The sequence below is a fragment of the Hydra vulgaris genome, chromosome 02, assembly GCF_038396675.1.
Source record: "Hydra vulgaris chromosome 02, alternate assembly HydraT2T_AEP".
Classification (NCBI taxonomy): Eukaryota; Metazoa; Cnidaria; class Hydrozoa; order Anthoathecata; family Hydridae; genus Hydra; species Hydra vulgaris.
Genome location: NC_088921.1, coordinates 63200868 through 63220000, shown reverse-complemented (window position 1 = coordinate 63220000; position 19133 = coordinate 63200868). Strand labels below are relative to the sequence as shown.

Below are 19133 nucleotides of genomic sequence, written 5' to 3'. Positions count from 1 at the left end.
CAAGCAAATACGGCACTGCTGAAATTAAAAACTATTTATCAGCCAAAATTATCTCCCTAGAGCATTCCTTGGGGAAACTTTTATACCTTGTAACATACTTCAAGTTTCATCTTATTGTTGCTCACATTCTATTCAGTTTATATTTTTGAATAAAATAAATAACAATTTTTGGTAAAAATTTCCAAGACAAAATAATTTATCCAACATTTTCAAAAAAGTAAAAATGTTAAGAAAAAGCTAATAATCATAAATTAATGTACCTGTAATGTAAAAATAAAAGTTTAAACCAATATTTTCAGGAAAATTGTTCATCTTGCTACAATACCCAACTATAATTTTAATATTCCAATAAATAAATATTTTTAGGCGTCTTTAGAAGGGGTGCCGGAAATTATCTTCTTGCCAAAATTACCCTACTTTACCCAACTACATTTTCAAAAGATAAAATTACAATTTAAGACTAGATATAAATAAGAAATTAAAATTTAAAGACATTACAGAGAAGTATTAACAGACAAGTAGAATTGTTACAAACCAATAAAAATTATAATACCAATTATGATACCATAAATAGCATAAAAAACAATAAGTAAATAAAACAAACTAGATTGACAAATTTATATTATATTGACTAGTTTGTTTGTTTAAAGATCTATCCCATTTAATATGGAGTACTTCTTTAATTTTCAATTTGTTTTTGTTAGAAACAGTGTCTAAAATTTTAAAACAACTATTGTTACTTAGATTTTTACAATTAACAGATAAAATTAAATGCTTATAAACATTAGATTGTTTGTCACTTGTAAGATGCTCATGAATCCCTGCCTGTTAAGTGTCCGGAGGTTTCTCCAATATAACTGGCATTACATCCACACAAGAAAATTTGTAAATAACATTGGATTTGAGCAGCTTAGGAAGTGGATCTTTTATATATAAACTGTTTTGTAATTTTTTTAGTGAAAATTAAATTATGACATCTTTACAATATTTTTTAATGATTTTATTACCTTTAGATTTAGTAAAATTTGAGTAAAATCCTATAAATGGAAGCTTATAATATCTTATATTAGGGTTATCAATACTATTTATATGAGATGGATTTGACTTAATAAAAGAATATCATTAATGCAAGCGTTAACAGAATGGTGTTCTGCAATTTCTGGCTATATGCATAAAAAGTTCTAGGATTTAATCATGAATAACTTATGAATGAATAATTTATATTACTGGTTTAATAAATATTATGATTTAATTTGATTAAAATAAAGGATGCATTACAAATTATTAATTAAAATAAAGGATGTGTTACGATTTATTGATAAAATAAAGGATGCATTACAAAGCCAATTAAAGCTTTATCAAGTTGTTTAAAAACAATTTGTGAACTTAAAGTATTAAGTAATTATGGTTTTAGTATGATTGTTTATACCAGTCTAATCCTATCTTTGGATCTATTTTTATTTTTTATTGTTTACTTTTTTTTTTAAATATGATTTAAACTGAAGTTTGAATTGAATAGTTTATCCTAAGTTTATGATATAATTTCAATATTATATATATATATATATATATATTTAGAATATATATTTAGCAGCAGGCTATGCTGCTAGATATTTTAGGGTATGCTATGGATAATATGTCAAAGGAGTGTTGCTTCATCAACTGAGAGTTGAGCATGGGGCTGAAATCTTTTCTTTCATTATTCTTTGTTTGTTTATTCTTTTTCTGAAAAAGCTATATGCTAAAAAGATTAGCAAAACTAGTAAGCATTTGCTGATCTATATACTCTATATGATAGCCTGCCTGATGGCACTGCATATAACATGAAATTTCCAATTGGTTTAAATTTCCCAAAGGTTTAAAAGGTCATAGTAAAAAACAAAAACTATATCAGTCACAGATTTAAGGTATTAACGCTAAATAAGTAGAAAATGTAATTAGTATGCATGATAAAGAAATTAATTAAGTTGATTGATTTTTTTAATATGAAAAAAGGCGCTGTTGTTAACTAGCAAGATCATTCATTCAAAAGTTAAGAAGTTTTTATTTTTTAGTTGATGTCAGTTATTCTCAAGTTTAGATGATTTTTCAATGTGTTTATTAAATTATTTTTTTAATTTTTTCTTGTTATTCAAAAGTTCTTTATTTACATTTTTACTGTTTATCTTAAGTTAAGAATTTTACAAAAATCTTTGCATAATAATAAAAAATACACTTCAATATAAGTTATTAGCATTTTTATATTAAATGAATTAAAAATACTTTCGGTAAACTGAATTAGCTGTAACAGTGCACCAAAAATAAATTAAAAAATTAAAAAAAAAAAAAAAATTTGCAATAAAATGTATCATTTTTGTTATACTTGGGTAAAATATAAAAGAAGATAATAAGATAGACATAAATTTTTATGATATTTTTCAATTTTATTTACAAATGCAAAAGTTCAATTTTCAAAAATAATATTTATAAATACTTGGTATTTAAATGCACTTATTGAATTTACTTGTTGCCCTCGTGCAGTGAATGAATCTCGCTTTTCCCCTTAAATGCTTTTGTTGCTTATTTAAATTAATTCTATTATAGCATATTATAGAATTAATTTAAATAAGCTTTTTTTTTTGTTGCTTATTTAAATTAATTCTATAATAGCATATTACAACGAAAGTTCTTTTAACTAACATTCTATTTAATCGAAATTCGGCCTGCCAAGCATATTTCTCATTTAAAAGCTATATAGAGCTATTAAAAACTTTCTCATTTAAAAGCTATCAATTTAAATAAGTTTGTATACTGTTTATCGCTGACAACATTTTAAAGCCTTAAATATCATATTTAATGCAGTTTTAATTCACTATAAATTTATTTAAATTTACACATAAAAATTTATTTAATAACAAAAATTATGAAATTACAATTAACAAAAATACAAATATGTAAAATAAATTCAAAAATTTTTTTTTTGAATTTAAAATTTTTAGTTTTAAAATACTAAAGTTAAAAATTAAAATTTAAAAGTTTAAATATTCAAAAACTTTCCATATAATATGCAGCATTTTTATCGACAATTGTCAATTAAAAAGTTGTTTCAGTTATTAAAAAAGTTATAAGAGGATTGTGGAAACTGTCAAAATAGTTTTTTTAATACTATTATAAATAGATAATAGATAATAAATATAAATATAAATAATAGAGAAAAATAAATATAAATAGTAGATAATAAATAGTTTTGTTAATACTATTAGGCATTTTTGTTTACATTTATAACTTAAAAATGGTATAAAAATAAATTTAAAAGACAACATATGTAAATAGTTGTTTAAACTTTTTAAAATAGTATTTAAAAACGATGTACGCAATTAAAATAGATCTAAGTATCAAATCCATTCATTCAAATTTTAATTGCGAACAATTGTCTTTCGCTTGTCTTGCTTTCTTTACTATATCACACAAAGACGAGAAGTGATTTAAATATGAAAAAACTTATTTTACCAATTATAATTTAACATTTACAAAATATAAAAATATTCCTGTTATGAGTAACTCACCAAAAAAAAAATTTTTTAAATGTATTTATGTATCTAAAAATGTTATGTTTCCACTAATGTGGAACCTTAATTTGCTTGTATAAATTAGAGTATAAAATAGAGTTAAAAAACCATTTTAAAATGGTTAAAATAAAAATGTCAGAATGATATATATATATATATATATATATATATATATATATATATATATATATATATATATATATATATATATATATATATATATATATATATAGAACCCTTAGATGTTGTCCGAAAGTTTTTTCCATATTTTGTTGACAAAAAGTAAAAATTAAAATGCAAGACCGGAATTTTTTTTTTTTAATAATGATAGACTGCCTGCCCCAACCAAACCCTCAGTCGATGTAGCAGCACTCCCTTGCGGGTCAGGCTATTTGTCAGTCGATGTAGCAGCACTCCCTTGCGAGTCAGGCTATTTGTCAGTCGATGTAGCAGCACTCCCTTGCGAGTCAGGCTATTTGTCAGTCGATGTAGCAGCACTCCCTTGCGAGTCAGGCTATAAGATAGTCGATGTAGCAACACTCCGCGCATGATTTACAGTAAAAAAAATAAAAATAAAAACATTTTATTAAAAAAAATAAAAATAAAAACATTTTATTAAAAAAAAATTTAAATAAAAACATTGTTTATATTGTTAAAAACATTCAAAATGTTTTAAAAACATTCAGAATGTTTTTAAAAACATTCTGGTCAATTAAATTTGCGTTTTTGTGGGTTTTTTAAAAAACGATTAATTTGTAATTAAATTAATGGTTTTTACTTTCGTCCAACACGGAAATGTTGGACGAAAGTTAAAAGTAATTAAAAGTGGCGTATATGTTGGCGTAAGAATCACTTTTTTCCTTCCGCTCTTCCCAAAGCCAACAAACTATAGATCTATATATATATATATATATATATATATATATATATATATATATATATATATATATATATATATATATATATATATATATATATATATATATATATATATATATATATATATATATATATATATATATATATATATATATATATATATATATATACAGTGGTGTGAAAAATAGTAAGACCACCAAGAAAAAAAGCTTTTTTTTTAGTTTATACCACTTTTTAGATTCTAAAAAAGTTGCAGCACTACTTTATTTTATTATAAACGTGCTGTGGGTGTGGCTGAGTATTGAAATTATTAATTTTAATTTTAATTTATTAACTTTTATTGTAGAGTTATGTGTTTTAGTAAACATTTGGTATATTTTGCCTTGTGAAATGTAAGTTGCAGACAAGTGAATATGTATGGTTCAAACGAACTATAAGTGATTTTTGTTAGATTATTGCTGTTGTTAGTGATACAGTTTAATATTTTTCTGATTTTAAATATGTGATTTTGATTATTTAAGCATTTTTTTTTGTCAGATTATATTATATTTTCAAAATATGGGTAAAGTTGCTGACCCTAGTCCCAGAAAGCGAGGCAAAGTTGAAGCATTATTAAAGTTGGAAACATTTTCACAACGGGAAATTGCCAAGAGATGTGGACTAAGTAAAACAGCAGTTTTTACCATCAAGAAACGATTGGACTTTGGTTTTACATCCTCTCCAAGACGTTCCACTTCAGGACGAAAACCAGTCATGACGCCACGTGCAAGAAGGGTTCTGCTTGCAAACGTTCGAAAAAACAGAAGAATGACCAGCAAGCAGCTCCAGGGTGTGCTGCAGGAGCACCAGATCAATGTCTCAACAAGTTGTGTTCGGAGATGGCTGATACAAGATGGATTTGTAGCACGTCGACCGCGCAAAAAACCGCTCTTGACCAATGCTCAACAAATGCGACGGCTGCAATGGGCCATGGATCACAAAGATTGGACCACAGAACAATGGAGAAAGGTATTTTACCCTTTACCATTTTTTATATAAGAGCTTACAATCATGTACTTTAAGTTGAAGCAAAATGTAACATATTTTTTCATATAATAATGATGTTTAATATCATTACCCACTAGTGCAATTGTTTTATGTATCGAACATTGTAGCAATGGCTATGTTTATTGCATGAATTCAAAATGAATTGAACATGTAACCAGTGATTACAGGATGTTAATCTAATGTAAGCTCAAGGCTTTTACAGTGTGTTTGTATTTTTAGGTTTGCTTTAGTGACGAGTCTATGTTCGAGATACTCGATGATAAATGTCAGTACGTGCGCCGTCGTTCTGGGGAAGAATTTCATCCGCAATGTCTGGTAAAGACCGTCAAGCATCCTACCTCAGTAATGATATGGTCAATGATAAGTTCCCATGGTGTAGGAGCCCTTAGAATTGTTGAAGGCAGAATGAATCAACATCAATACATCAACATATTAGAGAAAAGCCTTCTACCTCAACTTCCAATTCATTTTCCTGATGGTGATTTCTTTTTCCAACAAGACGGTGCACCGTGTCATCGGGCACTCTCTGTTACAAACTTTTTGAATCGTAATAATGTTCCTATCCTACCATGGACTGGTAATTCACCTGATATGAACCCGATAGAAAACTTGTGGATGATAGTCAAAAAGAGAATTGCCGACAGAAAACCAACAACAAAAGTCGCATTGATTGAGGCGCTCATAGAGGTTTGGACACATGATCCAGAAATACAAGACATGTGTCCAAGACTGATTGATGGAATGCCTAAGAGGGTTGAAAAACTTATTGCAGCTAGAGGAGCATCCACAAAATACTGAACTATGCCCATTTTATGACATTGTGTGCGTGTCTTTAAAGGAAATATTCAAAAAATTTACTTTTTCAACAATGGTCTTAATAATTTTCACACCACTGTATATATATATATACACACACATATATATATATATATATATATATATATATATATATATATATATATATATATATATATATATATATATATATATGTATATAAAGAGTGTTTTTTTTAGAGGTATAGAACTTTAAGTTGGCATTACTGTTCAAAATGGCGACCGATTTAACAGGTGACAAGTGATTTATTCGCAGTTTGGTTTGGCAATTCATCATGAATAGACTTACGCCTGAACAACGCTTGCAAATAGTTGAATTTTATTTCGAAAATAATGGTTCTGTGCAGAATACGTATCGCGCTCTACGTCCATTTTATCCTCGACAAAATCATCCATCAAAGCAGTTAATTCGATTAACCATGGAACGTTTTCGCACCACGTTTACTCTTATTGATAACTTGCATCCCCAAAGACGCCGTACGGTGCGTACAGAAGAAGCTATTGCTACTGTAGAGCGTAGCATTGCGGAAGACCCGAATGAGTCTATCCGCCATCGAGCACAGGAATTGGATCTGTGTCCATCCACTGTATGGAAGATTTTGCGGAAGGATCTTAGTATGCGTGCTTACAAAATCCAACTCGTGCAAGAATTAAAGCCAAACGATCATCAAGCAAGGCGTAGATTCGTCGAATGGGCCCAAAACGAGATTGTCGTTGTTCCGGATTTTCATAAGTGAATTTACTTTAGCGATGAAGCGCACTTCTGGTTGAATGGTTACGTCAACAAGCAAAACTGCCGCATTTGGAGTGAAGATAATCCTCAAGTGTATGTCAAAACACCGTTACAACCAGAAAAAATGACTGTTTGGTGCGCTTTATGGGCTGGTGGAATCATTGGTCCGTACTTCTTCGAAAATGATGATGGCCAGAACGTTACAGTCAATGGTGATAGGTATAGAGCCATGATTACAAACTTTTTCATTCCTGAATTGAACAACCATGATGTCCAGGAGCTGTGGTTTCAACAAGACAGCGCAACATGTCACACAGCTCGTGCCACAATCGATTTATTGAAAGACACGTTTGGTGACCGCCTAATTTCACGTTTTGGACCTGTGAATTGGCCTCCAAGATCTTGTGATTTAACACCGTTAGACTACTTTCTGTGGGGCTATGTAAAGTCATTGGTCTAAGCGGATAAGCCACAAACGCTTGACCATTTGTAATACAACATTGGCCGTGTTATTGCCGATATACGGCCACAAATGTTGGAAAAAGTCATCGAAAATTGGACGTCCAGATTGGACTACATCCGAGCCAGCCGTGGCGGTCATATGCCAGAAATTATATTTAAAATGTAATGCCACAAGGTTATCTTTCTAATAAAAAAAAATTCTTGTCAATCGAATAATCCATCGTTGTTTTATTGCAATTTAAAGTTCTATACCTCTAAAAAAAACACCCTTTATATATATATGTATATATATATATATATATATATATATATATATATATATATATATATATATATATATATATATATATATATATATATATATATATTAAGAAATATGCATGGATTTAAATATAAAAAACAGCATAGATGTTAATATGTTTAACTTTTTTAAAAACGATTGCCTAAAAGAAAAAACTTATATTTAATGTTTTAATAAATAGTTTTTTTTAATAAAAAGTTAAAATTACACTTAATGCTTATTCTGATTAGTTTTATTTATTCTGATTAAGGTGGTAGTACCCTTAAAGAGGAAAAAAATTTAAAACTTGATATTTTTTAAAGGAACATTTATGTTTTTCTGAAGTGTTAAATTAAATTATTTCAAAAAGTAACAAAATTAATTTTTTTTTTAAACCTCCTGCTTGGTAATTATGCGCATAAATTAGCAAAATTTAGGGGAAAAATGGACTTTTTTTTAACAAGAATATCTAGGAAACCATTCATGTTTTACAAACCAAACTTTATAAGTAGTTTTATATATGTTCAAAAAATGTGCTGAATTAAAAATTATACAATAAACAACATTTAATAACTTTAAAATCATTAAATTATATCAATAAAAAGAAAAAAGTATAAGTACAGCTTGCTAAAATTCAAAATTTAATACTTTAACATTAAAAAAGTTGATTTTCTTTGGTTCAGCACATCACAAGTACACTCAAGAGTAATTGCTGAAGATTTAAAAATTTCATTGAGCGGTTAAAAAGTTATCTTTGTTAAAAAATTAAAAAACGCAATTTAAAAAAATGCTAAAATTACATTAAATTTTTTACACAATAAAAACCACCGCTACTGTATGCAATATCTTCTTCTTTATTATGTTGGTCAATAAAACCTTTCTAAGGAACAATTTAGTCATAAGCACAAAAAAAAACTATAAAAATTAGACTTGTATTTTTCAAGATATTGCAAGAAGTATATCTCCAAGGCCCGTTGCTAGGGCACTTTATGATACAGTACCTAATCTATTCAGGCCTTTTAACTTATTTTTTTAAACTTTTTTTTATTATTATAAGAGTAGACATAATAAATGAAGGAAAATTGTAAAAATTTAAATTTTGAAAAAAAAAAATTTCAGCCGGTTTTTTGGGGTACTACCACCTTAATTTATGCCAAAACTATTTGATTCAAAAATAAATATGTTTTTTAAAAAGCAAACTTGGACTTTTCTAATTAAAGCTATTCTGATTGGACTTTTCTGAAATGTTAAAACTATTCTGATTGGATTTTTCTAAAATGTTAAAACTATTCTGATTGGATTTTTCTAAAATGTTGAAACTATTTTGATTGGACTTTTCTAAAATATTGAAACTATTCTGATTGGGTTTTTCTAAAATGTTAAAACTATTCTGATTAGATTTTTCTAAAATGTTAAAACTATTCTGATTGAATTTTTCTAAAATGTTGAAATTGTTATAAGAAGCTTAGAAATAACTTGTTTTAAATATATAACTCTTTTGTATTGAACAAATTACTTGCTTTTGTCAAGAATTTAAGGAAATTCTCTATTGAAACTTAAAGTTTTATGTCTGCCTTCAATCATTAGCATTCAATGTATATGTTTTTTTAGTTTTGAATAATGTTGTTTAGGGTATACTTGAACTCCATTACTTTAAACAGCAATATCCAGATTATGATGTCAATCCATATATAAAAAATACTTCACCATTTTTTCAAAATTTTATTGACCGTTCACTAAAAACTATTGCTACAGAAGAAAAATTAAAACTAATTAATAATAGAGGTATTGATTTTTTACTATTAGTATTATAGATTGATATTGCATGGTATTTTGTGGTTGTATTTTTTTAATCTTAAAAAGAAATTTGTTTAGAAAATTCATCTCAATCTGCATTTAGCTCTTCTCACACAACTTCAGGTTCAGGTTGGTTTTATGATTAAATATTTTCATTAAAGTTCAACTGCATATATATATATATATATTTTTTTTTTTTTATATATATTTATATATTTAATATATATATATATATTTTTTTTGTTTTTTATATTTGCTCTTTTTTTATATTCTTTTGGTATTTTTAAAGAGAAAGAAAAAACAGAGATTCTTTCATAAACAATGAATGTACCCTGCTCGAATTGTTTCTTGTTGCAAAAGCCTTTTTCAACTAGGTTCACCCAGGATCTTGTTTATTTATTTTTGGAGTTATAGGGTTGTCTAGGTTTCTAATAAAATAACATTAGAATGCAAAGCAGAAGTAGCATAGTGTGGCACAATGTGTGTATTAGGGATTTAAAATTTAAGTTTAAAATTTGAAGTTTAATCAGGTGGGGTAATGTATATGCATATAAAATATTAACTTATGTCATTAATATTAACAGTTTAACATTTACGTTTAAAATTTATTTAGTTCGCAAAAAAGAAGAAACTTGTGTATTTTTTTTGACAATATGTTTGTATTATGATTTATTATGATTTATACAAGTTTATTTAACTTGAAATTTCATTTTTTTTTCATAAAAATTAGTTTAGAAAGTATTTTTAAAATATCAAGAATCTACAATTGAAAAATAGAAACCAATTATTTATTTATAAAAATGATATTTATACAGGTTAAACTTTTTTAATTATACAAACTGTTATCAACATGTATCTTGTTTAAACATGAATTTAATTATACAAACTGTTATCAACATGTATCTTGCTTAAACATAAATTATACAAACTGTTATCAACATGTATCTTGCTTAAACATAAATTTTTTTAAAATAACAAAAAGTATAAAAGTATAAAATTATTAATTAATTAAATTAATTAATTAATTAAAATTAGTAAAATATGTAAATAAAATAATATTAGTACAATAGTGGAAAAGGCTATTATAATAGTATGTTAGTATATAATGCTGTTTATTATGCTGCTAAAGAATGTTCTGTACCAAAAGAAACATTAAGACAAAAAAGAAAGGTTGAAGTGAAGGTTGAATTGAAAACAATGAAGTTATAATTGTATCTGCTGTTCATTATTGACAGTGTTATGGTTTTCCGCAAGATTCTCTTGTATTTTGTAATTTGTAATCCGTAATCTGATAGTGCACATTAATAAAGATAATTTTTTTAAAATTGGAATTGAAATAATGATAATAAAAAAAAAAAAAAATTGGAGCAGCATGTAGATGAATGGAATATTTTAAAACTGGTATTAAGACTGGTAACTAGAATTTCTATATTATCTAATTTATTATTTATTTATTTTTAGATTTTTTTTTTATTTTTTATCTATGTATGTAAACTGAATAGTCTTTGTTGTTAAATATGATACTTAAAAGTATGTAAAAATAAAACCATCTTCAATTAGGTTAGATAAACACTTTATGCTATTTGTTGCCCATTCAAAAACAAATCTTGATCTATAATGATTATGGTAGTCATTAACCTATGATACCAGAAAAGAAGTCATCAACATCCATGTCCATAAAATTTGCCTATGATCAAACTGCACACAGCAATTACAACCGTTAGACAGACATGTGATTGCTTTTTCTACAGACAGGCATGTGATTGCTTTCAGACCATTAAAGAGTTAGTAAAGAAAAATCTTAAACCAGTAAAAAATACAAAACAAAAATACTTATAAGAATTATAAACATCAAAATCTGCTATGTGAAAAGTCAATCATATCTCTAAATGTATCTACTGAAACAACAGTAATAATAGAACAACAGAAATAATAAATAAAAATGGTTACAGGAAAGTTGTGGAGAACTACTTACAAATAAGTCAAGCAACGGTTATGGAAGGAACAAACAGCTTGAAAGGTTAAAATGGTTTTTATAGGAAACCAAGTAAAAAAAAGGTACAAAAGTAATACCTCTGGAGTTGCTTTGCCCAAAAAAGATCATGATCATAAAAATACAGATATTGGCAAGATAACCCCAGTAAGCGAGGTAATGTGACTAGGGTCTATATAGAGCTAAATACATAAAAACTTTACATTAAAACTTCATTCAAAACTGCTTCCTAGAACTCTTCAAAAAAATTTTTTCCTTAAATTTACCTAGTAAAAATAAAAAGCTTTTTAAAAAAACATGCTATAACAATCTCATGGAGAAACTAATCTGTGTTACACAAAATTGTTTGTTATGTAATATTAATCATATATTTTTTTTTTTTTATTAAACAACTTCGCTTCCAACAAGGCTGCAAGCAGCCACTAATTAAAGTTGGAAGTTACTGAAAGAGAAAAGATGAAGATTGCAGAGCAAGATAGCGATTGACGGACGACTTAAAAGATTGCAAATTAAATGAATCAGGAAAGCAAGATGAAGGAAGCGAATTCCAAAGAGCTGATGTTCGAGGAAAAAAACTAGACGAATAAGCGTTTTTGGAGCACTTAGGAACAGTCACAGAAAAAGGATGACACTTAATTGAATGACGAGTAACACGAGAATGAATTATAGTAGATGGAGTAGATGGCACAAGAGACGCTAGTTCTTTAGAGCAGTGCCCATTATAGTATTTGTAGAAAAGAGAAAGAGAAGCAACATTACGACAATGTGATAATGGTTGGAGGTTGGCTGCGAGAGCAGGTCCAACAATGTTTACAATGCATTTTTGCACCTTGTCTAAAAGAGAAAGGGCATAAATATAATAACTATAATTCAAAAATATAATAACTATATTTAAAAAAAAATATTTAGTAAATGATTATCAACAATTTTCATGTTTCTAATTAAGTCTTTTTCTAGTATTTGTTTATTTTATTAAATTATTTTTGTATTGATTCACTTCAATGTTTAGAATCAGAAAAATATATGGATAGATTGCGGATTTTAAAAGAGAAATTTCAAAAATCAAGTCAAAGTCAGGTAGTGAAATTAATTATGAAATAAGGTTATTAGCTGCAACTATTTATAATGATGACCATGATGATGATGATGATGATGATGATGATGATGATGATGATGATGATGATGATGATGATGATGATGATGATCATGATGATGATGATGATGATGATGATTGATGATGTTGGTTTTATGGAATATTGCAGTATAAATAATACTTGTTTTTAAATAAAATCTAGCCATCCACCAGTTCTATATCAGATGAAATTCTTAACGAACCCCAAGTTGAAGTTAATAAACCTGAAAAAGAAGATCAAATCAAGGTTTTTTTATTTTGTTTTCATTATTAATTAATTATTTTGTGTAGGATATCAACTATTATGCATATTTATTAACTATTTTATATATAATATTAAATTATTTCAGATTTTAATGAAAATCACCTTTATGAAGTAGGTTTCAAATAACAATTTTTGTTTTTAAATATAAATTTTTTTTAAACCTAAAAGAGAAAGCACTAAGATAATCATTAGCAACAAGCATCAACATTAGATGAATTTTAATATTACAATATAATTTTAATGTACTATAACAACCTTCGGAATTAGTAAAAATAAGGTCGGAAATAAATTGCCGACCTCAAACTGTTAGAGGTCGGCAAAAAAAAATTAATACAAAGGGTTTACCATAAAACATAGAAACGAGGTCAGCAATTTTTTGCCGACCTCAAACACTTTAAGGGTTAATTCCGAGGGTTGAGTTAAAAGGTTTCTTCAATGACTTTACAAATGTTGACAATAGAATGCAAATGCTTGAATCTGTAATCAATGGTGAATTTGTTTCTGTATCTTTTTTATTGGTCTTTAAATATTGATTTAAATATTGTTTTGAAATGTTATTTTTTTGTTTCAAAAATTTTATGTTCCAAAACATAAAATTACAACACTTCTGAAGAACATGAATGCTATCTAGTTTAAAATCTATAGTTTAAAATGTGTTTTTTGTTCTTTGAGATTTTTCGTTCTTTGTGGTATTTCAACATTCTTAAACAATAGGGTGTCCCAAAAATATTTTTTTTTTGAAAAAATGAATTGTGCTATTACAAAATAAACCAGAATGTTTAAGTTTACTAGTTATAAGTGCATGTTTAAGTTATTTGCTGGAAAATTTATGTTACATATGTTGAAGAATGATGGACAGAAAAGTTAAAAATATATAGCAAATTCTTTAAATATAGCTTAGCTAGGTTTTAGTTAGATTTTTTAATTTTTTGGCTGGTTCGAGGCAACAGGCATTCTGCTTCATTTTGTTATGATATAATAAAGTCATATTTCTGAACAGTCACTGATGACTTCCATATGATTTACAGATTATCTAAGTGTTCCAAAAGTGGAAAATCTCTTTTTGCTGCCATCTTGATCTGGGCATGGGTAGGAAGTGATCGGGGCCCTGCCCCGACTCAAAATGAGACTTTTTGCAAACCCGGCCCCAGCAAAATTATAAGATTTACCAGGGGTTGATAGCTGGAGCTAGAAAAAAAATTATAATACTTTTTATATTATAATTTTATACTTACATTTACTGTTTATTAAATACTGGTATATATTTATATATTTTTAAACTCTAATTTACTTCCAACAAGATTGCAAGCAACCACTATTAATTTAGGAGTTACTTTAAAACAGAGGATAGGCTAAAATACTAGGAAAGAGTTAACTGAAGACTTAAAAAGTTGTAGGTTGTATAAAAAAGAAAACATAAGATGGGTAGAGTTATAATATTTTTTTGATGTGCAAGGAAAAAAGCTGGGTTTGTAAAAAAATTTTATAACATGAAGGGACAGATGCAGTAAAAGGGTGCAACTTGTTGAATAAGAAGCCAAGGAAGAATGAATTTTTGGTTTATCAGAATAGAGATGATAGCTCTTTTGAGCATTGGCCATGAGTAGAGAAACAGCATGATGATGATGATGATGATGATGATGATGATGATGATGATGATGATGATGATGATGATGATGATGATGATGATGATGATGATGATGATGATGATGATAGAGATAATGATGATGATGATAGAGATAATGATGATGATGATGATGATGATGATGATGATGATGATGATGATGATGATGATGATGATGATGATGATGATGATGATGATGATGATATGATGGTAATGATGATGGTAATGATGATTATGATGATCATATTGATCATAATGATGTTTATATATGCATATATATACAAAATACAACACCAATTTTGAATAAAAAAAAATATATTTTAGAATGTATAAATGTTTATGCAGCCCCTGTCAAAAACCCGGCTTCGGCCCGGGTTAGATTTTATCAAACCTAGCCCCAACTCTGGTCAAATATCAACCACGGTCGCTTATTAGGCATGGGTTACCTGGGCTAGGAAAAACAAGATCCAGCTTTTGTAGATAGTGCAGCTAGTGTTGTTGACAAATAATCTATTCTAGGTAATTCTAGACATTTTAGACTTGTTCTTCATAAATTCCTTAGAAAATAAAAAAGTTTTATCTACTTTTTCTTGACTTGTACCAACTAAAGCCACTTTATTATTTACTGTTAACTTATATGCTAGGCATTTTTGCATGTTTTTTAGTAGTGATTAAGCAAACTCAGGATAATCTTTACTTAAATCAAACACATTCTTAGAAGCTGCCAAATCATTAGCTGGTGCTTTAAAACCTAAAGTAACCAAATAAATTGCATCTGCCATAAACCTTGCTTCTTCGCAAGCTTTTGGCTGATGAGGTTTTTACCTGGAACATGTTCACTAAGGTAGTAAACATAGAGCTAACAGAGAATCTTGTAGTTTTCTCTCTTGAAAAGCCTTCTGTAACATAAATTCTTTTTCTCTGTGACTTAGTCTTAATGCCAATCAGTGAGTCATCAAATGTGTTATATGTACTTCAATATTATGATGGCAGCGGCAGATTTGTCTAACAACATTACTCTCAATAAAAAAACTTGCTTTTTACTTGCTTTTTAGTCCAGTTTGCATTTCTGGAACTCCAATTTAGTTTATTTCATCCTTTCATTGTATTTCATAATTTTATTGTATTTCTCAGTGAGTCTAAGAATCTTTTGACTAAAATATTATTACATAACTGAAGTTACTAAAAAAGCTAAATATAGAAATAATCCCTATAAACTGTAATATATTACTAAATGAAAGTAAAAGATTATCACTTTCTTGAATAATAGTTATACAATTCGGCCTACATTTTTATGACAGGTACATTTCAACTATTAAAACCTTTAAAAAAATATGAAAAAAATTTACAATTTTTAAAACTTCCGCGATTTACAATAAGCTCTTATACTTGTCTAAAATCAATATTTTTTATATGTTTTGACATTTGATATTTTTGATATATTTTGACATTTGGTATTTTTGATATGTTTTGACATTTTACATATACAATAGCGTGCAAAAATTTAGAAACGCAGAGTTTTTTTAGATCACATAACTTTTCATAAACTTTCAAATAAGCTGAAATTTTTACCAAATGATAAATAACTTTTCAAATAAGCTGAAATTTTTACCAAATGATAAATTACATTACATTACAATAAACATGATTACATGAGAGTTATCATTTATAGTTACGTGATAAATAGTTATATTATTTCAATTCAAAATACAAAATATAAACCAAAGAATTGTAAAATTTAACAGTTAATTAAAATTTAATTGTTTTTAACTAATTCCTGGTTGATTTCTGAAGATTCTCAATAGGACTGAAATCTAGGCTCTGTGAAAGCCATTCAAGAACTTTGATTTGTTGTGATTTAAGATATTCTTTGGCAAATCTTGCAACATGCCTTAAGGTGGCTCATATAGAAAAAATACTCAATAAAAAAAAAAAAATTTAATTTTTTTTAATATACCATTTGATTCGAAATTTATAATTCTTTCAGAAAATATATACATTTTGCATAAAATACTTAATAATATTACCTTACTTAAACTTTTTTTATTGGTCAGTTTCATTTTTTTGCTAATAACTTCTATTTATCGGAAAACTTTGGTCATGATTTTCATAGCTTTTAAGTTTTATTCTTTTTTTGAACTTCAAAACATGATATCTCGAGATTAAGAAAAGCTTTTTGGCTGAAATTTTTAGTGTATGTTCCTTAATCATTAAGATTTCAGATGTACTAAAATGATCAACTAAGAATAGTTTTATTAATTTTTATAACACAACACCCGTTTTTTATTACGTAAAAATTTGTGATTTTTTAAGTATTGCGTCCCGTTTTTGATATTTTAACTATTTTTTTATTCTTTTAGTAGAAATGAATGAAAATAATGTAATGAAGCTATAACCAAAAGGTTTTTGAGTTTAAACCAAAATTAATCAAGAAACATTGTTTTGAATTTTTTCAAATTTGCGTTTTTTCCCTCTTATTTTGTTGAAAGTTGCCTAAAATATAATTCATCTACAGTTTTTTTAATGAACTTTGAGTTTCTTATATCATCAAAAATAAATAAAAATATACATGAACCGTTGCAATTTATTATATTAAGAAATTATTTTTTTCTATATGAGCCACCTTAAGTGATTGTCTTGTTGTAAAATCCATTTGCTAGTCATTTTATACTTTGAATGTGGCAGCTTAACATTCTTTATGATGTCTATATAAACTTTCTGCTCCATCATACCAATAATACCATAATACCATGTGATGATTGGGATCCACATTGTCACAACTAAAACACCCCATAACATTTCCTCCTCCATTTTTAACATTAGGTAACTGATATTTTGAATTGAGTCTGTCTCCTATTGGAAGTCTGAGATCTAATTCTGTCACTACTGAATAGCATAAACTTTTTTTACTGAATAGCATAAACTGATTTTATCAGAGAAAATAATTTTTTACCAGTCATTAAGTGTCCAACTAAGATTATTTTTCGCAAATTTTTTTCTGGCTTTTAAATTTCTGCCATACAGATTATTTTGCTGTATTCAATGTTTAATTGTATTGATGCTACTGTTTGTGCCATGAAACTGTTGCATAATTAAATTTAGTTTGACAGCAGTCTTTTGAAGAATATTCTTAGAATACCTTACTAATAATCTATCAACCTTTTCAGTTGTAACTTTTAAAGCAAAGATTGCTTTCAATAGTTTTCTGCTTACAAAATCTTTTTACTATCTAACTTGTTCTTGGTTTAGAAACATTTTGAAAGTCAAAAGTCTTTCTGTAATTTTTTTTCCCCACAGCTTTTATAATTAATTTCTTTATTTCATTTGAAACATTCTTAACCTGAAATTCTTGTCCATGCTTTTAAAATATCACTAAGTAATTGAATTATAAAAGGTTAAAATTATTTTGGCAATTAGTTTTACTTTACTGCTTTCAAAACATCTCAAAGGCATTTAATAATAGTAATAGTAATAGCATTTGAATTGCAATTAATTGCACTAATTAATCTAACTCTTCAAATTTAAGAAGTAATAAAAATGTGATAGTAAAGAAACTGTGAAATCCTTTTTAAAACTTTTTTTGTTTTTGACTAAGATCAACTTTTAAATAGCTATCATCTATGAGAAATGCATTTTAATGAATATAACAACTATAAGGGTATTTTCAATGAAAATTTTAAAAATTGATTAACTCTCTGGATCAAAACTAAAGATTTTAATATTTTGCATACCTGCAAAATATTAAAACTATTAGTTTTTAATATTTTCCAGGGGCTTTTTTGGCTGACTCTGTATATATGAACTCGTTTAAAGACCGTGGCGTGAGAACTGTAAATATGTTTATGTATTTTTTAATGGTTTTTGTTTTTTTAGGTTGATGTTAAGGTAGAAGAAAAAAAAAGTTTTGACCTTGACGATATAAAAAAACGTCTTGCACTAATTAAAGGTAGCAACCGTTAGCATGTTTCCTAGAAGTTAGCGAAAGTAATTGTTTTTCGAAAGAGGTTTGCATGATTAGCCAACGCACTGCAGCAGCTTTGTGGATTTTGCAGATAAGATCTCTTAGTCAAACAAATTCTACTCTAAACTTAATTAATTACTTGACAAAGGTTTTTGCATTATTGTGACCAATACTTTCATATGATCGTTTTTAAATATCCCTTTACAAAATGCATTTTTCTACACATGAGTTAACTCAATATAGATGGTATATTTTTTCTAGATGTAAATCTCATAATTTTGAGCTTATTTGATCATCTATTGTATTTATAGCTTTTAGAATAATTTATTTGAAAATACTTCTCCAAAATATTATTAGCTATAATTTATTTATATGTATGTATGTATGTATGTATGTATGTATGTATGTATGTATGTATGTATGTATATATATATATATATATATATATATATATATAATTGCTCTGTTCTTTTAAGAACATTGAGCACTCTATTGTGTAGAATACTTTTTAAAGTTGTTTAAATATATATATATATATATATATATATATATATATATATATATATATATATATATAT

At 27.0% G+C, this 19133-nt stretch overlaps 1 protein-coding gene across 1 annotated transcript in view; it reads left to right on the top strand.

The window, feature by feature from the left end:
- LOC101235191 (cytoskeleton-associated protein 5) overlaps positions 1–18903 on the top strand; it is an 84093-nt gene extending 65190 nt beyond the window's left edge. The window contains exons 38-42 of the mRNA XM_065791662.1: positions 9415–9568; positions 9659–9709; positions 12583–12650; positions 12869–12952; positions 18468–18903. Coding sequence (XP_065647734.1) covers positions 9415–9568; positions 9659–9709; positions 12583–12650; positions 12869–12952; positions 18468–18554 — 444 coding nt within the window. The 3' untranslated portion in view covers positions 18555–18903. The remainder of the gene's footprint in view (positions 1–9414; positions 9569–9658; positions 9710–12582; positions 12651–12868; positions 12953–18467) is intronic.
- The last annotated feature ends 230 nt before the right edge of the window (positions 18904–19133 follow it).